General features: G+C 40.7%; 1 protein-coding gene across 4 annotated transcripts in view; it reads left to right on the top strand.

The window, feature by feature from the left end:
• LOC138949542 (C-myc promoter-binding protein-like) overlaps window positions 1–22500 on the top strand; it is a 150075-nt gene that overhangs the window by 76460 nt on the left and 51115 nt on the right. For 3 of the 4 annotated variants that reach the window (XR_011450327.1, XM_070321410.1, XM_070321409.1), the window contains 6 exons: window positions 1935–2073; window positions 2523–2563; window positions 11108–11252; window positions 13543–13671; window positions 16408–16777; window positions 20256–20495. Coding sequence is in view for 3 of the 4 variants with exons in the window: in XM_070321410.1 (XP_070177511.1) it covers window positions 1935–2073; window positions 2523–2563; window positions 11108–11252; window positions 13543–13671; window positions 16408–16777; window positions 20256–20495 (1064 nt within the window). In the remaining variant the exon portion in view is untranslated. The remainder of the gene's footprint in view (window positions 1–1934; window positions 2074–2522; window positions 2564–11107; window positions 11253–13542; window positions 13672–16407; window positions 16778–20255; window positions 20496–22500) is intronic. The other variant, XM_070321401.1, reaches the window with a different exon arrangement.

The following is a 22500-nucleotide window of genomic DNA, read 5'->3' as shown; positions in this document are numbered from 1 at the left end:
GACATGAGGTCTGGGACAACAAATAGAGAGACACGACAAACAAGATAGGAGCTTCTGGGACAACAAATAGAGAGACACGACAAACAAGATAAGAGCTTCTGGGACAACAAATAGAGAGACACGACAAACAAGACATGAGGTCTGGGACAACAAATAGAGAGACACGACAAACAAGATAGGAGCTTCTGGGACAACAAATAGAAAGACACGACAAACAAGAGAGGAGCTTCTGGGACAACAAATAGATAGACACGACAAACAAGAGATGAGCTTCTGGGACAACAAATAGATAGACACGACAAACAAGACATGAGCTTCTGGGACAACAAATAGAGAGACACGACAAACAAGACAAGAGCTTCTGGGACAACAAATAGAAAGACACGACAAACAAGACATGAGCTTCTGGGACAACAAGTAGAGAGACACGACAAACAAGACATGAGCTTCTGGGACAACAAATAGAATGACACGACAAACAAGACATGAGCTTCTGGGACAACAAATAGAGAGACACGACAAACAAGACAAGAGCTTCTGGACAACAAATAGAATGACACGACAAACAAGAGAGGAGCTTCTGGGACAACAAATAGATAGACACGACAAACAAGAGAGGAGCTTCTGGGACAACAAATAGAAAGACACGACAAACAAGAGAGGAGCTTCTGGGACAACAAATAGATAGACACGACAAACAAGATAGGAGCTTCTGGGACAACAAATAGAGAGACACGACAAACAAGATAGGAGCTTCTGGGACAACAAATAGAAAGACACGACAAACAAGACATGAGGTCTGGGACAACAAATAGAGAGACACGACAAACAAGATATGAGCTTCTGGGACAACAAATAGAAAGACACGACAAACAAGATAAGAGCTTCTGGGACAACAAATAGAGAGACACGACAAACAAGATAAGAGCTTCTGGGACAACAAATAGAGAGACACGACAAACAAGACATGAGCTTCTGGGACAACAAATAGAAAGACACGACAAACAAGACATGAGCTTCTGGGACAACAAATAGATAGACACGACAAACAAGAGAGGAGCTTCTGGGACAACAAATAGATAGACACGACAAACAAGATATGAGCTTCTGGGACAACAAATAGAAAGACACGACAAACAAGACATGAGCTTCTAGGACAACAAATAGAGAGACACGACAAACAAGATAGGAGCTTCTGGGACAACAAATAGAATGACACGACAAACAAGATAGGAGCTTCTGGGACAACAAATAGAAAGACACGACAAACAAGATAGGAGCTTCTGGGACAACAAATAGAATGACACGACAAACAAGATAAGAGCTTCTGGGACAACAAATAGAAAGACACGACAAACAAGACATGAGCTTCTGGGACAACAAATAGAAAGACACGACAAACAAGAGAGGAGCTTCTGGGACAACAAATAGAGAGACACGACAAACAAGATATGAGCTTCTGGGACAACAAATAGAGAGACACGACAAACAAGATATGAGCTTCTGGGACAACAAATAGAAAGACACGACAAACAAGATATGAGCTTCTGGGACAACAAATAGAGAGACACGACAAACAAGATAGGAGCTTCTGGGACAACAAATAGAATGACACGACAAACAAGATAAGAGCTTCTGGGACAACACATAGAAAGACACGACAAACAAGACATGAGGTCTGGGACAACAAATAGAGAGACACGACAAACAAGACATGAGGTCTGGGACAACAAATAGAGAGACACGACAAACAAGACATGAGGTCTGGGACAACAAATAGAGAGACACGACAAACAAGATATGAGCTTCTGGGACAACAAATAGAAAGGAAAACAAAAAGCGGTGGATGTTACTGATGGTGGTGGCTGTGTTACAGTGATGAGAAGAGCTACTTTGAGCGGTGGATGTTACTGATGGTGGTGGCTGTGTTACAGTTACAAGGGATTCCCTGAGCTGAAGCCGGAGCTGTTCCTGAAGAAGAAAGTGTCGACGCTGTCGCTGCCCAGCAAACCTCTGTGTCCTAACAGCCCCGTGGCCCGGCGGTCAAAGCAGGAGGTCAAATCTGCACAGAAGGTCAGTCAGGCTCCAGCCACCGTTGTTGTCTGCACAAGTTGGGGCAGGGGGGGGGGGGGGGAATGGTGGGGGGATGATGTGGGGAGGGTCTCACTCTCAGCCTTAACTTTTCATGGTTCTGTGTTCCCCATCGCTCCATTTTACTTTTGGGGTTTGAGTGCTATATTCACAGCTCTTTTTCATGCCAGGCATCCTCATACAAGTTCACATGTGTAACAGTACATTTAAGTTTCCATTTTCTGGTTCTGAAAATTGGTGACTCGTTGTTCATGAGTTTACTGCTTAGTCTTGGATAAACAGTATGTAAATATTATGTATTCCAGTTGTAACATGTTCGCTTTCCTCTTAAAAAGAGACTGGTGTGGAAAATCCAAAGTAGTCTTGGAATGTTGCCATGTTTGTGTGTGAAGCGGTACATGTGTGACAAGACGTGTTGTTTGTCGTTGCAGCTGGCACAACAACACTACGGCAACCCCAAGCACTGGGCTAAGTGAGTCATACTTGTACACTGGAGTCATACATGCACCTTGTACACTGGAGTCATACTGTGCGCGCCTTCGTGTGCGAGGCTGGTACAAGAAATTGTTCATTCGAAATGACAAACACAGGTTACAGGCGATAACGCGCAAAAATACTGGTTTATTAAATCTGCATATTGCGATATTCAGTAATATGTATTGCGGTAAAAAACTAAGCAGAAAGAAAAAGAGACAAGAAAACAAATTATTAGACATGGCAAAGATATCAAAAAATGCATAAACAAAACGCAAGAAACAACAAGATGTAATGGTTCTGTAAACATCCTGTGACCAGACCGATATAGGATAGAAAACACACAGCATAATTATCAAACTACAAAACAACAAGAAAAAGTCGCGTAAGGCGAAATTACTACATTTAGTCAAGCTGTGGAACTCACAGAATGAAACAGAACGCACTGCATTTTTTCACAATGACCGTAGTCTGCCGCTAGTGCAAAAGGCAGTGAAAGTGACGAGCCTGTTCAGCGCGGTAGCGGTTGCGCTGTGCTGCATATAGCACGCTTTACTGTACCTCTCTGTTTTAACTTTCTGAGCGTGTTTTTAATCCAAACATATCGTATCTATATGTTTTTGGAATCAGGAACCGACAAGGAATAAGATGAAAGTGTTTATAAAACGATTTCGGAAATTTAATTTTAATCATGGCGCAGTGGTTAGCGCGTCGGACTGCGGGCCGGGAGATCGTGGTTCGAATCCCATAAGGGGTGGGTGGGTTTTTCGAGCTTCGGTCGGCTCCTACCCAGAGTGGAAGTGCTAAAGTTCCAATGGGAAGGCTGGGATCACACAGCCGAGTGTCATTCACTTCACGAATGCGATTGACGCAGAAAATGCAAAAATAAAAGAAACTTGTCTCGATTCTTGTGACCCTTCCTGCTCAGGGCTCTCATGGTGACCTTGGTTCCAGTGTTCCTGTTCCAGCAATCCCTGAATATTCTGCTGCCGGCCTGGGATGCTCCAGGGGGGTCGACGGAAGGACGCAGTGGCGGTCTGCTCTAAGAGGAGACGCTCACTCAGTCTGGCTCCGCGACTTAACAGTCAGTGTCGTAAGTAGAGGGCTTAGTAGGTAGCGGTGCCTGTGTCCCTGGCCAATAACAGGACCAATACTGAACACCATCGAAGTGACTCAGCAGCAGTGCAGTGTCATCTTCCGAGGGGAGCCTACCGCAGCGGCCTGACATCCTTCCCTGGAGTGTCTGTAGAATTAGTGAGGGTGCCCAGGTGTCTGACCAACACTGGGGGCTCACTGATTCGACAAAAAGTCTGGCGGCAGAACGAAGTTCAGGGGTGGATGTTGCAGTGAGTGCTGGGACGGGGCGGCGTGGTAGCATACTGGGAGAAGGAACAAGCGTCGGGACAAGAAAAAAAGAGAATAAAAAAAAATAAATAAAATAAAAAAAATCATAATTTTTTTATTTTTAATTTTCAGAGCTTGTTTTTAATCCGAATATAACATATTTATATGTTTTTGGAATCAGAACATGATGAAGAATAAAATAAAAGTAATTTTGCATCGTTTTATAAAAAAAATAATTTTAATTACAATTTTCAGATTTTTAATGACCAAAGTCATCAATTAATTTTTAAGCCTTCATGCTGAAAAGCAATACCGAAGTCCAGCCTTCGTCGAAGATTGCTTGGCCAAAATTTCAATCAATTTGATTGAAAAATGAAGGTGTGACAGTGCCGCCTCAACTTTTACAAAAAGCCAGATATGACGTCATAAAAGACATTTATTGAAAAAATGGAAAAAACGTCTGGGGATTTCATACCCAGGAACTGTCATGTAAAATTTATTAAAGATCGGTCCAGTAGTTTGGTCTGAATCGCTCAACACACACACACGCACAGACACACACACACACCACGATCCTCATCTCGATTCCCCCTCTATGTTAAAACATTTAGTCAAAACTTGACTAAATGTAAAAAGGGAAAAAATAACAAACACAAAACAGGCGAAAACAAACAAACACAAAAAAGTGACAATAACCAAACACTCGTTGATTGATCCTTTGACATTTAAGAAAGGATTACGTTCCTTACGTTAAAAACAATAAACACAAAAAAGTTACAATAACCAAACACTCGTTGATTGATCCTTTGACCTTTAAGAAAGGATTATGTTCCTTACGTTAAAAACAATAAACACAAAACAGTTACAATAACCAAACACTCGTTGATTAATCCTTTGACATTTAAGAAAGGATTACGTTCCTTACGTTAAAAACAATAAACACTAAAAAGTTACAATAACCAAACACTCGTTGATTAATCCTTTGACATTTAAGAAAGGATTACGTTCCTTACGTTAAAAACAATAAACACAAAAAAGTTACAATAACCAAACACTCGTTGATTGATCCTTTGACCTTTAAGAAAGGATTATGTTCCTTACGTTAAAAACAATAAACACAAAACAGTTACAATAACCAAACACTCGTTGATTAATCCTTTGACCTTTAAGAAAGGATTACGTTTCTTACGTTAAAAACAATAAACACAAAAAAGTGACAATAACCAAACACTCGTTGATTGATCCTTTGACATTTAAGAAAGGATTACGTTCCTTACGTTAAAAACAATAAACACAAAAAAGTGACAATAACCAAACACTCGTTGATTGATCCTTTGACATTTAAGAAAGGATTACGTTCCTTACGTTAAAAACAATAAACACAAAAAAGTTACAATAACCAAACACTCGTTGATTGATCCTTTGACCTTTAAGAAAGGATTATGTTCCTTACGTTAAAAACAATAAACACAAAACAGTTACAATAACCAAACACTCGTTGATTAATCCTTTGACCTTTAAGAAAGGATTACGTTCCTTACGTTAAAAACAATAAACACAAAAAAGTGACAATAACCAAACACTCGTTGATTGATCCTTTGACATTTAAGAAAGGATTACGTTCCTTACGTTAAAAACAATAAACACAAAAAAGTGACAATAACCAAACACTCGTTGATTGATCCTTTGACATTTAAGAAAGGATTACGTTCCTTACGTTAAAAACAATAAACACAAAAAAGTGACAATAACCAAACACTCGTTGATTGATCCTTTGACATTTAAGAAAGGATTACGTTCCTTACGTTAAAAACAATAAACACAAAAAAGTGACAATAACCAAACACTCGTTGATTGATCCTTTGACATTTAAGAAAGGATTACGTTCCTTACGTTAAAAACAATAAACACAAAAAAGTGACAATAACCAAACACTCGTTGATTGATCCTTTGACATTTAAGAAAGGATTACGTTCCTTACGTTAAAAACAATAAACACAAAAAAGTGACAATAACCAAACACTCGTTGATTGATCCTTTGACCTTTAAGAAAGGATTACGTTCCTTACGTTAAAAACAATAAACACTAAAAAGTGACAATAACCAAACACTCGTTGATTAATCCTTTGACATTTAAGAAAGGATTACGTTCCTTACGTTAAAAACAATAAACACTAAAAAGTTACAATAACCAAACACTCGTTGATTAATCCTTTGACATTTAAGAAAGGATTACGTTCCTTACGTTAAAAACAATAAACACTAAAAAGTGACAATAACCAAACACTCGTTGATTAATCCTTTGACATTTAAGAAAGGATTACGTTCCTTACGTTAAAAACAATAAACACTAAAAAGTTACAATAACCAAACACTCGTTGATTAATCCTTTGACATTTAAGAAAGGATTACGTTCCTTACGTTAAAAACAATAAACACTAAAAAGTTACAATAACCAAACACTCGTTGATTAATCCTTTGACATTTAAGAAAGGATTACGTTCCTTACGTTAAAAACAATAAACACTAAAAAGTTACAATAACCAAACACTCGTTGATTAATCCTTTGACATTTAAGAAAGGATTACGTTCCTTACGTTAAAAACAATAAACACTAAAAAGTTACAATAACCAAACACTCGTTGATTGATCCTTTGACCTTTAAGAAAGGATTACGTTCCTTACGTTAAAAACAATAAACACTAAAAAGTGACAATAACCAAACACTCGTTGATTGATCCTTTGACCTTTAAGAAAGGATTACGTTCCTTACGTTAAAAACAATAAACACAAAAAAGTTACAATAACCAAACACTCGTTGATTGATCCTTTGACATTTAAGAAAGGATTACGTTCCTTACGTTAAAAACAATAAACACTAAAAAGTGACAATAACCAAACACTCGTTGATTAATCCTTTGACATTTAAGAAAGGATTACGTTCCTTACGTTAAAAACAATAAACACTAAAAAGTTACAATAACCAAACACTCGTTGATTGATCCTTTGACCTTTAAGAAAGGATTACGTTCCTTACGTTAAAAACAATAAACACAAAAAAGTGACAATAACCAAACACTCGTTGATTGATCCTTTGACCTTTAAGAAAGGATTACGTTCCTTACGTTAAAAACAATAAACACTAAAAAGTTACAATAACCAAACACTCGTTGATTAATCCTTTGACATTTAAGAAAGGATTACGTTCCTTACGTTAAAAACAATAAACACTAAAAAGTTACAATAACCAAACACTCGTTGATTGATCCTTTGACATTTAAGAAAGGATTACGTTCCTTACGTTAAAAACAATAAACACAAAAAAGTTACAATAACCAAACACTCGTTGATTAATCCTTTGACATTTAAGAAAGGATTACGTTCCTTACGTTAAAAACAATAAACACTAAAAAGTTACAATAACCAAACACTCGTTGATTGATCCTTTGACATTTAAGAAAGGATTACGTTCCTTACGTTAAAAACAATAAACACAAAAAAGTGACAATAACCAAACACTCGTTGATTGATCCTTTGACATTTAAGAAAGGATTACGTTCCTTACGTTAAAAACAATAAACACAAAAAAGTGACAATAACCAAACACTCGTTGATTGATCCTTTGACATTTAAGAAAGGATTACGTTCCTTACGTTAAAAACAATAAACACTAAAAAGTGACAATAACCAAACACTCGTTGATTAATCCTTTGACATTTAAGAAAGGATTACGTTCCTTACGTTAAAAACAATAAACACAAAAAAGTGACAATAACCAAACACTCGTTGATTGATCCTTTGACCTTTAAGAAAGGATTACGTTCCTTACGTTAAAAACAATAAACACAAAAAAGTGACAATAACCAAACACTCGTTGATTGATCCTTTGACCTTTAAGAAAGGATTACGTTCCTTACGTTAAAAACAATAAACACAAAAAAGTTACAATAACCAAACACTCGTTGATTGATCCTTTGACATTTAAGAAAGGATTACGTTCCTTACGTTAAAAACAATAAACACAAAAAAGTTACAATAACCAAACACTCGTTGATTGATCCTTTGACATTTAAGAAAGGATTACGTTCCTTACGTTAAAAACAATAAACACAAAAAAGTTACAATAACCAAACACTCGTTGATTGATCCTTTGACATTTAAGAAAGGATTACGTTCCTTACGTTAAAAACAATAAACACAAAAAAGTTACAATAACCAAACACTCGTTGATTGATCCTTTGACATTTAAGAAAGGATTACGTTCCTTACGTTAAAAACAATAAACACAAAAAAGTGACAATAACCAAACACTCGTTGATTGATCCTTTGACATTTAAGAAAGGATTACGTTCCTTACGTTAAAAACAATAAACACAAAAAAGTGACAATAACCAAACACTCGTTGATTGATCCTTTGACATTTAAGAAAGGATTACGTTCCTTACGTTAAAAACAATAAACACAAAAAAGTGACAATAACCAAACACTCGTTGATTGATCCTTTGACCTTTAAGAAAGGATTACGTTCCTTACGTTAAAAACAATAAACACTAAAAAGTGACAATAACCAAACACTCGTTGATTAATCCTTTGACATTTAAGAAAGGATTACGTTCCTTACGTTAAAAACAATAAACAACAATAACCAAACACTCGTTGATTAATCCTTTGACATTTAAGAAAGGATTACGTTCCTTACGTTAAAAACAATAAACACTAAAAAGTGACAATAACCAAACACTCGTTGATTGATCCTTTGACATTTAAGAAAGGATTACGTTCCTTACGTTAAAAACAATAAACACAAAAAAGTTACAATAACCAAACACTCGTTGATTGATCCTTTGACCTTTAAGAAAGGATTATGTTCCTTACGTTAAAAACAATAAACACAAAAAAGTTACAATAACCAAACACTCGTTGATTGATCCTTTGACCTTTAAGAAAGGATTACGTTCCTTACGTTAAAAACAATAAACACAAAAAAGTTACAATAACCAAACACTCGTTGATTGATCCTTTGACCTTTAAGAAAGGATTATGTTCCTTACGTTAAAAACAATAAACACAAAACAGTTACAATAACCAAACACTCGTTGATTGATCCTTTGACCTTTAAGAAAGGATTATGTTCCTTACGTTAAAAACAATAAACACAAAACAGTTACAATAACCAAACACTCGTTGATTGATCCTTTGACCTTTAAGAAAGGATTATGTTCCTTACGTTAAAAACAATAAACACAAAAAAGTGACAATAACCAAACACTCGTTGATTGATCCTTTGACATTTAAGAAAGGATTACGTTCCTTACGTTAAAAACAATAAACACAAAAAAGTTACAATAACCAAACACTCGTTGATTGATCCTTTGACCTTTAAGAAAGGATTATGTTCCTTACGTTAAAAACAATAAACACAAAACAGTTACAATAACCAAACACTCGTTGATTAATCCTTTGACCTTTAAGAAAGGATTATGTTCCTTACGTTAAAAACAATAAATACTAAGAATACTCAAGAAACTTAGCATAAATACGTTACAAACCAAAATGGCTACGTTACGGAAAATACAAACGTTGACTCATCAGGCCAAGATTACAATAACAAACTGTCATACAAAGAAATCTCTACAAGACAACGTTCCTGCGTTATTCAAAGTTACAACAAGTCGCGTAAGGCGAAAATACAATATTTAGTCAAGTAGCTGTCGAACTCACAGAATGAAACTGAACGCAATGCCATTTTTCAGCAAGACCGTATGCTCGTAGCATCGTCAGTCCACCGCTCATGGCAAAGGCAGTGAAATTGACAAGAAGAGCGGGGTAGTAGTTGCGCTAAGAAGGATAGCACGCTTTTCTGTACCTCTCTTTGTTTTAACTTTCTGAGCGTGTTTTTAATCCAAACATATATCTATATGTTTTTGGAATCAGGAACCGACAAGGAATAAGATGAAAGTGTTTTTAAATTGATTTCGACAATTTAATTTTGATAATAATTTTTATATCTTTAATTTTCAGAGCTTGTTTTTAATCCGAATATAACATATTTATATGTTTTTGGAATCAGAACATGATAAAGAATAAGATAAACGTAAATTTGGATCGTTTTATAAATTTTTATTTTTTTTTACAATTTTCAGATTTTTAATGACCAAAGTCATTAATTAATTTTTAAGCCACCAAGCTGAAATGCAATACCGAAGTCCGGGCTTCGTCGAAGATTACTTGACCAAAATTTCAACCAATTTGGTTGAAAAATGAGGGCGTGACAGTGCCGCCTCAACTTTCACGAAAAGCCGGATATGACGTCATCAAAGACATTTATCAAAAAAATGAAAAAAACGTTCGGGGATTTCATACCCAGGAACTCTCATGTCAAATTTCATAAAGATCGGTCCAGTAGTTTAGTCTGAATCGCTCTACACACACACACACACACACACACACACACACACACACACACGCACAGACAGACACACATACACCACGACCCTCGTTTCGATTCCCCCTCGATGTTAAAATATTTAGTCAAAACTTGACTAAATATAAAAAAAGATACCTCAACTCACGTTATACATAAAAAACTCATGAAGTCATAACAAAATGGCGACCAAAATACAACACAAACAAGTAACAACAAAATTACCTTATGCGCTGTGTGCGTTGTCCAGAGTACCAAAACGTGTAGACTCTCAAACGAAGGGCACAAGGCTATTCACAAACTTTAGATAAAACTGTATCAAAACACGTTACGTTAACTTTAAAAACATGACAAGAAACACTCCATTGGTTCACAAAACATGACAAGAAACACTCCATTGGTTCACAAAACATGACAAGAAACACTCCATTGGTTTACAAAACATGACAAGAAACACTCCATTGGTTCACAAAACATCACAAGAAACACTCCATTGGTTTACAAAACATCACAAGAAACACTCCATTGGTTTACAAAACATCACAAGAAACACTCCATTGGTTTACAAAACATGACAAGAAACACTCCATTGGTTCACAAAACATGACAAGAAACACTCCATTGGTTCACAAAACATGACAAGAAACACTCCATTGGTTCACAAAACATCACAAGAAACACTCCATTGGTTCACTTGTTAACTTTGATACATTTACATGGTTGCGTACCTGTGCGAGTATGAACAGACATAACCAGGTAAACGTTGTGCTACAGGTGTTTGCTGAGTCACTGCTACAGTCTCTGGTTCATCGCCTTTCCAGCCTTCGTACACACGCACCCCAAGAAAATGGAGGCGCTGAAAATCGGCTTTGCCGTCCTGCAGAAAATGGGATCCCACAAGCTGCCCTTTGTCGACCAGGTCTGTCTCTCCGTGTGTTTCTAGCTGTGTGCTTGTGGACCAGGTCTGTCTCTCCGTGTGTTTCTAGCTGTGTCACAGTGTGCTTGTCTTCTGTTTTGATGCTGAATTCACCAGCTCTAGTGATACACATGAATATTGAGTATTTATTGTGGCATAATGTATGCAACAAGTATGTTAGTAGTGTATATTTGGGGCCGGATAGCTCAGTTGGTGGAGCTCTGGACTTGTGATCCTAGGGTGACTGCTTCCAATCCCCATGTCACCACGGTGGCACATTAAAGACTTTGGTCATTGTGCCATTAGTGCAGGTGGCTGATTACACCTAAATACGCAGACACCTGGGTAGCGCATCTCTTGTTACTGCAAGCTTTTCACTGGGAGGAAGCCACCCAAATTTCCCAGCAATGGGATAAGAACAAAATGAAATAAGAAAATAAAATATATGACAAACGTGATGATTCATGTTACACTTGTGATCATGTGTGTTGATGTACCTAATACAGAGCAGTGTGGTGATATCAAGTGATTATGTGTTACATGTATGTTATTGATGGGCAATAGCAAGATCTAGATGTGGCTTCTCAGCACGTGTACGGGAACATGTACGGGTAACGTCATCATATCTAGTTTTTACGTCATGCGTTTGCCAGTGTAGCGGGAGAGCCCCACTAACTCAGAGTTGCAGGTACTCAGTGACCCCACCTTCCTTCTAGTCACCCCCACCTTTCCTGTAGATACCCCCATCCCCTCCCTTACAGCCAGCCCACAGCGACCACAGAAGATTAGTACCGAGTCTTTGAGAGACTATAAAAGACGCCGGCTCTGCGAGTCTCGTCAGTCAGCGCTGAATAAGTGCTTGCTCTCTTTCCCTCGTCTTTTTCTCTCTCTTTCTTACACGCTGCACAAGTGTGTACTATGTCTCTGTTTCGTAGTTCGTTTTGTCTCTCAGCGTTGAACAAATGCTGTGTGTCTTGCTTGTTTGTTGTCTCTCAGCGTTGAACAAATGCTGTGTGTTTTGCTTGTTTGTTGTCTCTCAGCGTTGAACAAATGCTGTGTGTTTTGCTTGTTTGTTGTCTCTCAGCGTTGAACAAATGCTGTGTGTTTTGCTTGTTTGTTGTCTCTCAGCGTTGAACAAATGCTGTGTGTTTTGCTTGTTTGTTGTCTCTCAGCGTTGAACAAATGCTGTGTGTTTTGCTTGTTTGTTGTCTCTCAGCGTTGAACAAATGCTGTGTGTTTTGCTTGATCGTTGTCTCTCAGCGTTGAACAAATGCTGTGTGTTTTGCCTGTTTGTCGTCTCTCAGCGTTGAACAAATGCTGTGTGTTTTGCTTGATCGTTGTCTCTCAGCGTTGAACAAATGCTGTGTGTTTTGCTTGATCGTTGTCTCTCAGCGTTGAACAAATGCTGTGTGTTTTGCTTGATCGTTGTCTCTCAGCGTTGAACAAATGCTGTGTGTTTTGCTTGATCGTTGTCTCTCAGCGTTGCATTTAAATGCTGAACGTTTGCATGTTCGTTCCGTCTTTCAGTGTTGAGTATACGTATTGTTGCCGTGTCTGTCTTGTGTGTGAAACAGAGCCAGCAGGAACGAGATAGGCATACATAAGAAAGGAGCCGTAGGTGTTAGTTATTAATCGGAGTTAGGGTAAACGCTAGGTAAGACTGATTGAAGGATTGTTTGGTGCTTTGTTTGATGGGTTTGTTACTTGCTTTTCATGTAATATAGTGTAAAATAAAACCTTGTAACTGTTTCCAATGACTTATGGTGAACATCACTGTACGTACGGGAGGTGAGCGTGAACATGCGTGTGTCGGTGAACGAACGTAAGTGTGTGAGCTTGCTTTCGTGTCATGTATTGTAACTTCTGCCTCTCGATCCTTGACTGTTGTGCTGTAAACATGTGTTGTTAAAACTGTACTGTACGTGGCAAACTCTAACATCCAAAACACACATCACAACATTTATGTAACGCACAGTCTAGATTACTAAGAAACACACAGGGTTTCTTCTGAATACCGAGGTCGGCTAGTATTGTAGGCACATGTATTGAACACAACGCGAGGCATAGACTAGACTGATTGTGCAACTACATTACATAGGGCCAGGGTAAAGGTGAGATAAATAGTTGCTCTCCTCGGCAATCTTCAGCCTCCCCCTGAGAACAAATAATGAGGATACGGAACCTTTCAAGGGCCCCGGTTACACAGGTGTGCTACCAAGTGTTGATGTGTTACAGGTGTGTTACCGAGTGTTGATGTGTTACATGTGTGTTACCGAGTGTTGATGTGTTACAGGTGTGTTACCGAGTGTTGATGCAGCTGGCAGGCCAGTACAACAAGCCGGGCCTGGCGGTACAGGTGTACTCTCTGATGAAGCGACACGGCGTGCAGCCAAACGCCATCACATACGGCAACTACAACCGGGTACGTTGTCGCTTCTCGTCTGTCTTGCACATCTAAATGTCATTACATTGGTTTTTATATTTAGTCAAGTTTTGACTAAATATTTTAACATCGAGGGGGAATCGAAACGAGGGTCGTGGTGTATGTGCGTGTGTGTGTGCGTGTGTGTGTGTGTCTGTGTGTGTGTGTGTGTGTGTGTAGAGCGATTCAGACTAAACTACTGGACCGATCTTTATGAAATTTGACATGAGAGTTCCTGGGTATGAAATCCCCGAACGTTTTTTTCCTTTTTTTGATAAATGTCTTTGATGACGTCATATCCGGCATTTCGTGAAAGTTGAGGCGGCACTGTCACGCCCTCATTTTTCAACCAAATTGGTTGAAATTTTGCTCAAGTACTCTTCGACGAAGCCCGGGGTTCGGTATTGCATTTCAGCTTGGTGGCTTAAAAATTAATTAATCACTTTGGTCATTAAAAATCGGAAAATTGTAAAAAAAAATAAAAATGTATAAAACGATCCAAATTTACGTTTATCTTATTCTCCATCATTTGCTGATTCCAAAAACATATAAATATGTTATATTCGGATTAAAAACAAGCTCTGAAAATTAAATATATAAAAATTATTATCAAATTTTTTTTTTCGAAATCAATTTAAAAACACTTTCATCTTATTCCTTGTCGGTTCCTGATTCCAAAAATATATAGATATGATATGTTTGGATTAAAAACACGCTCAGAAAGTTAAAACGAAGAGAGGTACAGAAAAGCGTGCTATCCTTCTCAGCGCAACGAATACCCCGCTCTTTTTGTCAATTCCACGTGCACTGCCTTTGCCACGGGCGGTGGAGTGACGATGCTACGAGTATACGGTCTTGCTGCGTTGCGTTGCGTTCAGTTTCATTCTGTGAGTTCGACAGCTACTTGACTAAATATTGTATTTTCGCCTTACGCGACTTGTTTGTTTTACTTTTTCGCAACCAATCTCCATTGACTGTCCATGGTTGAAAGTCTTTAGCTTGACTGGTATTTGAGTGTAACCTGGCTTTGACCACAGTGCATCCTTGCTTATGTAAAGATTGCACGCTGACTCTTGTAGCTAGCTTTCCTGCTGGGTTTACCTGTTTACCTGTCTGGGTATGCACGCTGACTCTTGTAGCTAGCTTTCCTGCTGGGGTTACCTGTTTACCTGTCTGGGTATGCACGCTGACTCTTGTAGCTAGCTTTCCTGCTGGGGTTACCTGTTTACCTGTCTGGGTATGCACGCTGACTCGTGTAGCTAGCTTTCCTGCTGGGGTTACCTGTTTACCTCTCTGGGTATGCACGCTGACTCGTGTAGCTAGCTTTCCTGCTGGGTTTACCTGTTTACCTGTCTGGGTATGCACGCTGACTCGTGTAGCTAGCTTTCCTGCTGGGTTTACCTGTTTACCTGTCTGAGTATGCACGCTGACTCTTGTAGCTAGCTTTCCTGCTGGGGTTACCTGTTTACCTGTCTGGGTATGCACGCTGACTCTTGTAGCTAGCTTTCCTGCTGGAGTTACCTGTTTACCTGTCTGGGTATGCACGCTGACTCTTGTAGCTAGCTTTCCTGCTGGGGTTACCTGTTTACCTGTCTGGGTATGCACGCTGACTCGTGTAGCTAGCTTTCCTGCTGGGTTTACCTGTTTACCTGTCTGGGTATGCACGCTGACTCTTGTAGCTGACTCTTGTAGCTAGCTTTCCTGCTGGGGTTACCTGTTTACCTGTCTGGGTATGCACGCTGACTCTTGTAGCTAGCTTTCCTGCTGGGTTTACCTGTTTACCTGTCTGGGTATGCATGCTGACTCGTGTAGCTAGCTTTCCTGCTGGGTTTACCTGTTTACCTGTCTGGGTATGCACGCTGACTCTTGTAGCTAGCTTTCCTGCTGGGTTTACCTGTCTGGGTATGCACGCTGACTCTTGTAGCTAGCTTTCCTGCTGGGGTTACCTGTTTACCTGTCTGGGTATGCACGCTGACTCTTGTAGCTAGCTTTCCTGCTGGGGTTACCTGTTTACCTGTCTGGGTATGCACGCTGACTCTTGTGAACAAGAAACAATTAACAAGTGGCTCTATCCCATCCCCCCCCTTTCCCCGTCGCGATATAACCTTGAACGGGGATATAGCTCAGTTGGTAGCGCGCTGGATTTGTATTCAGTTGGCCGCTGTCAGCGTGAGTTCGATCCCAGGTTCGGCGTAAATTTATTTCAGAGTCAACTTTGTGTGCAGACTCTCTTCGGTGTCCGAACCCTCCCCCCGTGTACACTACATTGGGTGTGCACGTTAAAGATCCCACGATTGACAAAAGGGTCTTTCCTGGCAAAATTGCTCAGGCACAGTTAATAATTGTCTACCTATACCCGTGTGACTTGGAATAATAGGCCGTGAAAGGTAAATATGCGCCGAAATGGCTGCAATCTACTGGCCGTATAAAATTTCATCTCACACGGCATCACTGCAGAGCGCCTAGAACTGTACCCACGGAATATGCGCGATATAAGCGTCATTGATTGATTGATTAATTGAACGGTTGAAAACGACGTTAAACACCAAATAAAGAAAGAAAGAAGTGTTTACCTGTGGATGTATATGTACCTGTTGTGTTTACCTGTCTAGGTATTTTTACCTGTTGTGTTTACCTGTGGAGGTATATGTACCTGTTGTGTTTACCTGTGGATGTATATGTACCTGTTGTGTTTACCTGTCTAGGTATTTGTACCTGTTGTGTTTACCTGTGCAGGTAATGCTGGAGGCCAAGTGGGCGTCGCCCATGTCTAAAGGCAAGCGGCGCTGGACCAAGATCCGGAACCTGATTCTGGGCGTGGCTCAGTTCCGCAGAAACATCCGCCGCCGATCCATCTCTCTGCACTCCTACTCTGGGTCCGAGTACGATCAGATCAGTCATGCCAGCGTCGACAGTTACCTTGACGACCACGGCCACAAGACCAGCGTGGACGCGGTGGGGGCGGTGTCTGCCTGCAAGGTGGTGTTCAGCCCCGACACTCCGGTGTCCGGTGGGGGGAGCGCGGTGAACGGCAAGACCCCGATCTGTGAGGACGGGGTGACCGTGGTGGCAGCCACCTCAACCCTGGATGACAGAATGAGTACAGGTTTTTCTCCTCAAAAACATTTTTTCCTCCTTTTTTTGAAGCTCTGCCGGTTATGTTGAACTTTACCGTTGTAAATTCAGGGGCACTTTTCTACTGCAGTCTAATCCTTTGATTTTGCAGAACTGCCTTTGATTTTGCAGAACTGGCTCTTGTAAACATAAAATGTCATTTTAGTTACCATTCAGGTAGAGAATAAACTGCACAGATGTGTCGTTTACATGGGGTTTAGAAGGAACACATCGGCGCAACCAACTATGTCAATCTTACGTATGCGATTTCTGCAAAGAGAGACAACCATGGCAGCCATTTTTGACTCACATGCGAAGCAAAAGTGAGTCTATGTACTCACCCGAGTCGTCCGTCCGTCCGGAAAACTTTAACGTTGGATATTTCTTGGACACTATTCAGTCTATCAGTACCAAATTTGGCAAGATGGTGTATGATGACAAGGCCCCAAAAAACATACATAGCATCTTGACCTTGCTTCAAGGTCAAGGTTGCAGGGGCCATAAATGTTGCCTAAAAAACAGCTATTTTTCACATTTTTCACATTTTCTCTGAAGTTTTTGAGATTCAATACCTCACCTATATATGATATATAGGGCAAAGTAAGCCCCATCTTTTGATACCAGTTTGGTTTACCTTGCTTCAAGGTCAAGGTCACAGGAGCTCTTCAAAGTTGGATTGTATACATATTTTGAAGTGACCTTGACCCTGAACTATGGAAGATAACTGTTTCAAACTTAAAAATTATGTGGGGCACATGTTATGCTTTCATCATGAGACACATTTGGTCACATATGATCAAGGTCAAGGTCACTTTGACCCTTATGAAATGTGACCAAAATAAGGTAGTGAACCACTAAAAGTGACCATATCTCATGGTAGAAAGAGCCAATAAGCACCATTGTACTTCCTATGTCTTGAATTAACAGCTTTGTGTTGCATGACCTTGGATGACCTTGGGTCAAGGTCACATGTATTTTGGTAGGAAAAATGTGTAAAGCAGTTCTTAGTGTATGATGTCATTGCTAGGTTTAGTTATTTGACCTTGACCCTGAAGGTCAAGGTCATGTAAAGGTCAAGGTCAAGCATGTGAGTCGTATGGGCTTTGCTCTTCTTGTTCTTAATCAAATGATCAAGTAATCAATTATGCTTTATTTAGGGCTCAATCCATCAATTAATTTCACAAGAATTATTCTTTGCCACTAGATAGTGAGCTATGAATTTATAACGCTAAAGTTCAACATTACCGCTCTACCCTATAGATTTGTCATCTGCTTGGTCAATTCTTGTTTTGATCAATGCAAAGCAGTCTAAGTGTTTTACCTGCATGAACTTTGACTGTGTTCGGTTGTATAGAACATGATCTTTTCTGTTTGGCTTTATTTGCCGGCACAATTTGTCTCCATAGCTTGTTTTGTTCAGCCTTTTTTTTTCCAGTAGCACAATTTGTCTCCATAGCTTGTTTTGTTGAGAAGCTCAGTCCATCGTTCAGCCTTTTTTTTCCAGTAGCACAATTTGTCTCCCTAATAGCTTGTTTTGTTGAGAAGCTCAGTCCATCGTTCAGCCTTTTTTTTCCAGTAGCACAATTTGTCTCCCTAATAGCTTGTTTTGTTGAAGCTCAGTCCATTGTTCCAGCAGCACAATTTGTCTCCCTAATAGCTTGTTTTGTTGAAGCTCAGTCCATCACTCAGCCTTTTTTTTCCAGCAGCACAATGTGTCTCCCTAATAGCTTGTTTTGTTGTAGCTCAGTCCATTGTTCCAGTAGCACAATGTGTCTCCCTAATAGCTTGTTTTGTTGTAGCTCAGTCCATTGTTCCAGCAGCACAATGTGTCCTGCTTTGCTGTCAGTGTTTGCTGAATGGGGCTGTTTGTGACTCTGCTTTATTTTCTGTGGAGTAATCTTGTCCTGCTTTGAAAATCTGCCTCCTCTTTCAGGGTTTTCCTGTTTTCAGTTCCATGCTTTTTTCCCCTTCTTCTTCTTTCCTGTGCTCCGTGATCCAATTTGTTTGGCCTCTTGTACTTCTCTGCACCTGGGTTCAGCCTGGCCCTCATTATTTTGTCTTTCTTTACAAGATGTTTATTGAACAGGTGTTGTGGTGAAGCATTTTGCTTGTTTTCCTTTTTGTGAAGCTGGTCGGGCGTTTTCAGTGTTGTGCAGAGCACACTGCATGGACCTGGTACAGTTACACCTAGCACAGTTACACCTAGCACAGTTACACCTAGCACAGTTACACCTTGCACAGTTACACCTTGCACAGTTACACCTAGCACAGTTACACCTAGCACAGTTACACCTAGCACAGTTACACCTTGCAGATCTTCCTTCACACTTTTTGTGTTGCCACGCTTTTTCATTTTTTTCTTGATGTGCTTTGCATAAAAACAATGAGTGAACCAGACCTGTTTACGATTTTGGCGTAATTGATTACGATTTTCTGTAAAAAAAATGTTAAAATAAAAAAAATTAAAAATAAAAAAAATTATTTTTATTAATTCACGTTTGGCATTGTTTTTTTCAATGGCAAAATGGGGTGAAAAAGCACAGGACTGACCAGAGATCATGTCTGTCTGATGAGATGCTGGAGAGCCTTCTAGTGGTGAAATCTCGCCCTCACTCATTCGACAAGCGCAAGTACAGTAGAGAAGCGCTTGACACACTGAAAAAGGCCTACTACGAGCAAAAGAAAAAGAATCAGTGATGCATGTGCTTTTGATGTGATCTTCTTTGAAATTATGATGACTACAAAAACTGACTGATGCGTTTTGTTTGTGAATGATGGATATATGTGCATGATTGCGTTTCGCAGACACAGTTGTCATGTGCGTTGTAATTGGCGACGAATGCTGGATGATTACTATTTTTGTGCCAGGATTACTATTTTTGAGGCTGAGCATTACTCCAAAACAGTTATGGGGGTAAACAGGTCTGGTGAACTTTTCAATCAGTTTTGCACATTCGTTGTCAAAAATCAAACTGTTTTGGACTGGTTTTACTCCAAAACAGTTATGGGGGTAAACAGGTCTGGTGAACTTTTCAATCAGTTTTGCACATTCGTCGTCAAAAATCAAACTGTTTTGGACTGGTTTTCTTTGTTTTAGTGTGAAGTTTACCGCCTGCATAATGTATATGTGCTTCTTCTTTCAAATTAACTGAATTTCCCGGGTGGTTTTTTCTTCACTAAACTTTCTTTTTTTATTTACCAAACTTCGCTAACTGAACTTAACTTTTATGTTCACTGAACTGAACTTTTTCACTGGACTCTGCTTTTTGTATTCACATGGCTAGTGTAGTTGAAACGTCAAGAAATACCTTTAGTACAAGGTGTGTTGTGTGTGTGTGACACAAAGTACAAGGTGTAGTGTGTGTGTGTGACACAAAGTACAAGGTGTGTTGTGTGTGTGTGACACAAAGTACAAGGTGTGCTGTGTGTGTGTGACACAAAGTACAAGGTGTGTTGTGTGTGTGTGACAGGGGGTGTGTCAGACGGCGGATACAACTCCATGACCCAGGAAGACGTGCGACGACTGTCACAGATGATGAGCGCAGAGGGGGACAGCCTCGCCTCCTCCCCCTCCCCTACGGCCTCTGACCCCGAACCGCCCGAACCCCAAACACAAACCCAGCCCAAGCCGTCTATACTGGAGTCATGGAACCCGCTGCGGTTCAGCTTCAGGCAGAAAAAGAGACACCACTCTGAGAAACACAAGACAGGTGTGTGTGTGTGTGTGTGTGTGTGTGTGTGTGTGTGTGTGTGTGAGTGTGAGTGTGTGTGTGTGTGTGTGTGTGTGTGTGTGTGCGTGCGTGCGTGCGTGCGTTCAGCTTCAGGCAGAAAGATACACCACTCCAAGAAACACAAGACAGGTGTGTGTGGGTCTGTCTGTCTGTATGTTAATATGCTATGTGCATGAAAGTGTATGCCCCCATGACTGTGTATTATGTGTGCTATGTGCGTGATTGTGAGTGTGCTTTTCATCTGCATGATTACATGTGTCTGTATGCACAGTGTCCACCTCCATAGGACTGCTAGAGTACAAGCTGTCACAATTGTATGCTTCTCAAACAATATGACAGCAGTGTAACTGTAAGTCAGATGGACCCACAAAGACAGTTGGTCATGCTTTGAGTGGAGGGGTGGGTGTCAGTTGGTTCCCCAGCAGTGTAACTGTAAGTCAGATGGACCCACAAAGACAGTTGGTCATGCTTTGAGTGGAGGGGTGGGTGTCAGTTGGTTCCCCAGCAGTGTAACTGTAAGTCAGATGGACCCACAAAGACAGTTGGTCATGCTTTGAGTGGAGGGGTGGGTGTCAGTTGGTTCCCCAGCAGTGTAACTGTAAGTCAGATGGACCCACAAAGACAGTTGGTCATGCTTTGAGTGGAGGGGTGGGTGTCAGTTGGTTCCCCAGCAGTGTAACTGTAAGTCAGATGGACCCACAAAGACAGTTGGTCATGCTTTGAGTGGAGGGGTGGGTGTCAGTTGGTTCCCCAGCAGTGTAACTGTAAGTCAGATGGACCCACAAAGACAGTTGGTCATGCTTTGAGTGGAGGGGTGGGTGTCAGTTGGTTCCCCAGCAGTGTAACTGTAAGTCAGATGGACCCACAAAGACAGTTGGTCATGCTTTGAGTGGAGGGGTGGGTGTCAGTTGGTTCCCCAGCAGTGTAACTGTAAGTCAGATGGACCCACAAAGACAGTTGGTCATGCTTTGAGTGGAGGGGTGGGTGTCAGTTGGTTCCCCAGCAGTGTAACTGTAAGTCAGATGGACCCACAAAGACAGTTGGTCATGCTTTGAGTGGAGGGGTGGGTGTCAGTTGGTTCCCCAGCAGTGTAACTGTAAGTCAGATGGACCCACAAAGACAGTTGGTCATGCTTTGAGTGGAGGGGTGGGTGTCAGTTGGTTCCCCAGCAGTGTAACTGTAAGTCAGATGGACCCACAAAGACAGTTGGTCATGCTTTGAGTGGAGGGGTGGGTGTCAGTTGGTTCCCCAGCAGTGTAACTGTAAGTCAGATGGACCCACAAAGACAGTTGGTCATGCTTTGAGTGGAGGGGTGGGTGTCAGTTGGTTCCCCAGCAGTGTAACTGTAAGTCAGATGGACCCACAAAGACAGTTGGTCATGCTTTGAGTGGAGGGGTGGGTGTCAGTTGGTTCCCCAGCAGTGTAACTGTAAGTCAGATGGACCCACAAAGACAGTTGGTCATGCTTTGAGTGGAGGGGTGGGTGTCAGTTGGTTCCCCAGCAGTGTAACTGTAAGTCAGATGGACCCACAAAGACAGTTGGTCATGCTTTGAGTGGAGGGGTGGGTGTCAGTTGGTTCCCCAGCAGTGTAACTGTAAGTCAGATGGACCCACAAAGACAGTTGGTCATGCTTTGAGTGGAGGGGTGGGTGTCAGTTGGTTCCCCAGCAGTGTAACTGTAAGTCAGATGGACCCACAAAGACAGTTGGTCATGCTTTGAGTGGAGGGGTGGGTGTCAGTTGGTTCCCCAGCAGTGTAACTGTAAGTCAGATGGACCCACAAAGACAGTTGGTCATGCTTTGAGTGGAGGGGTGGGTGTCAGTTGGTTCCCCAGCAGTGTAACTGTAAGTCAGATGGACCCACAAAGACAGTTGGTCATGCTTTGAGTGGAGGGGTGGGTGTCAGTTGGTTCCCCAGCAGTGTAACTGTAAGTCAGATGGACCCACAAAGACAGTTGGTCATGCTTTGAGTGGAGGGGTGGGTGT

Source organism: Littorina saxatilis, linkage group LG1 (assembly GCF_037325665.1).
Source record: "Littorina saxatilis isolate snail1 linkage group LG1, US_GU_Lsax_2.0, whole genome shotgun sequence".
In the NCBI taxonomy this organism is placed as follows: domain Eukaryota; kingdom Metazoa; phylum Mollusca; class Gastropoda; order Littorinimorpha; family Littorinidae; genus Littorina; species Littorina saxatilis.
The sequence above is the reverse complement of the archived record's forward strand: the minus strand, read 5'-3'. Positions and strand labels throughout refer to the sequence as shown.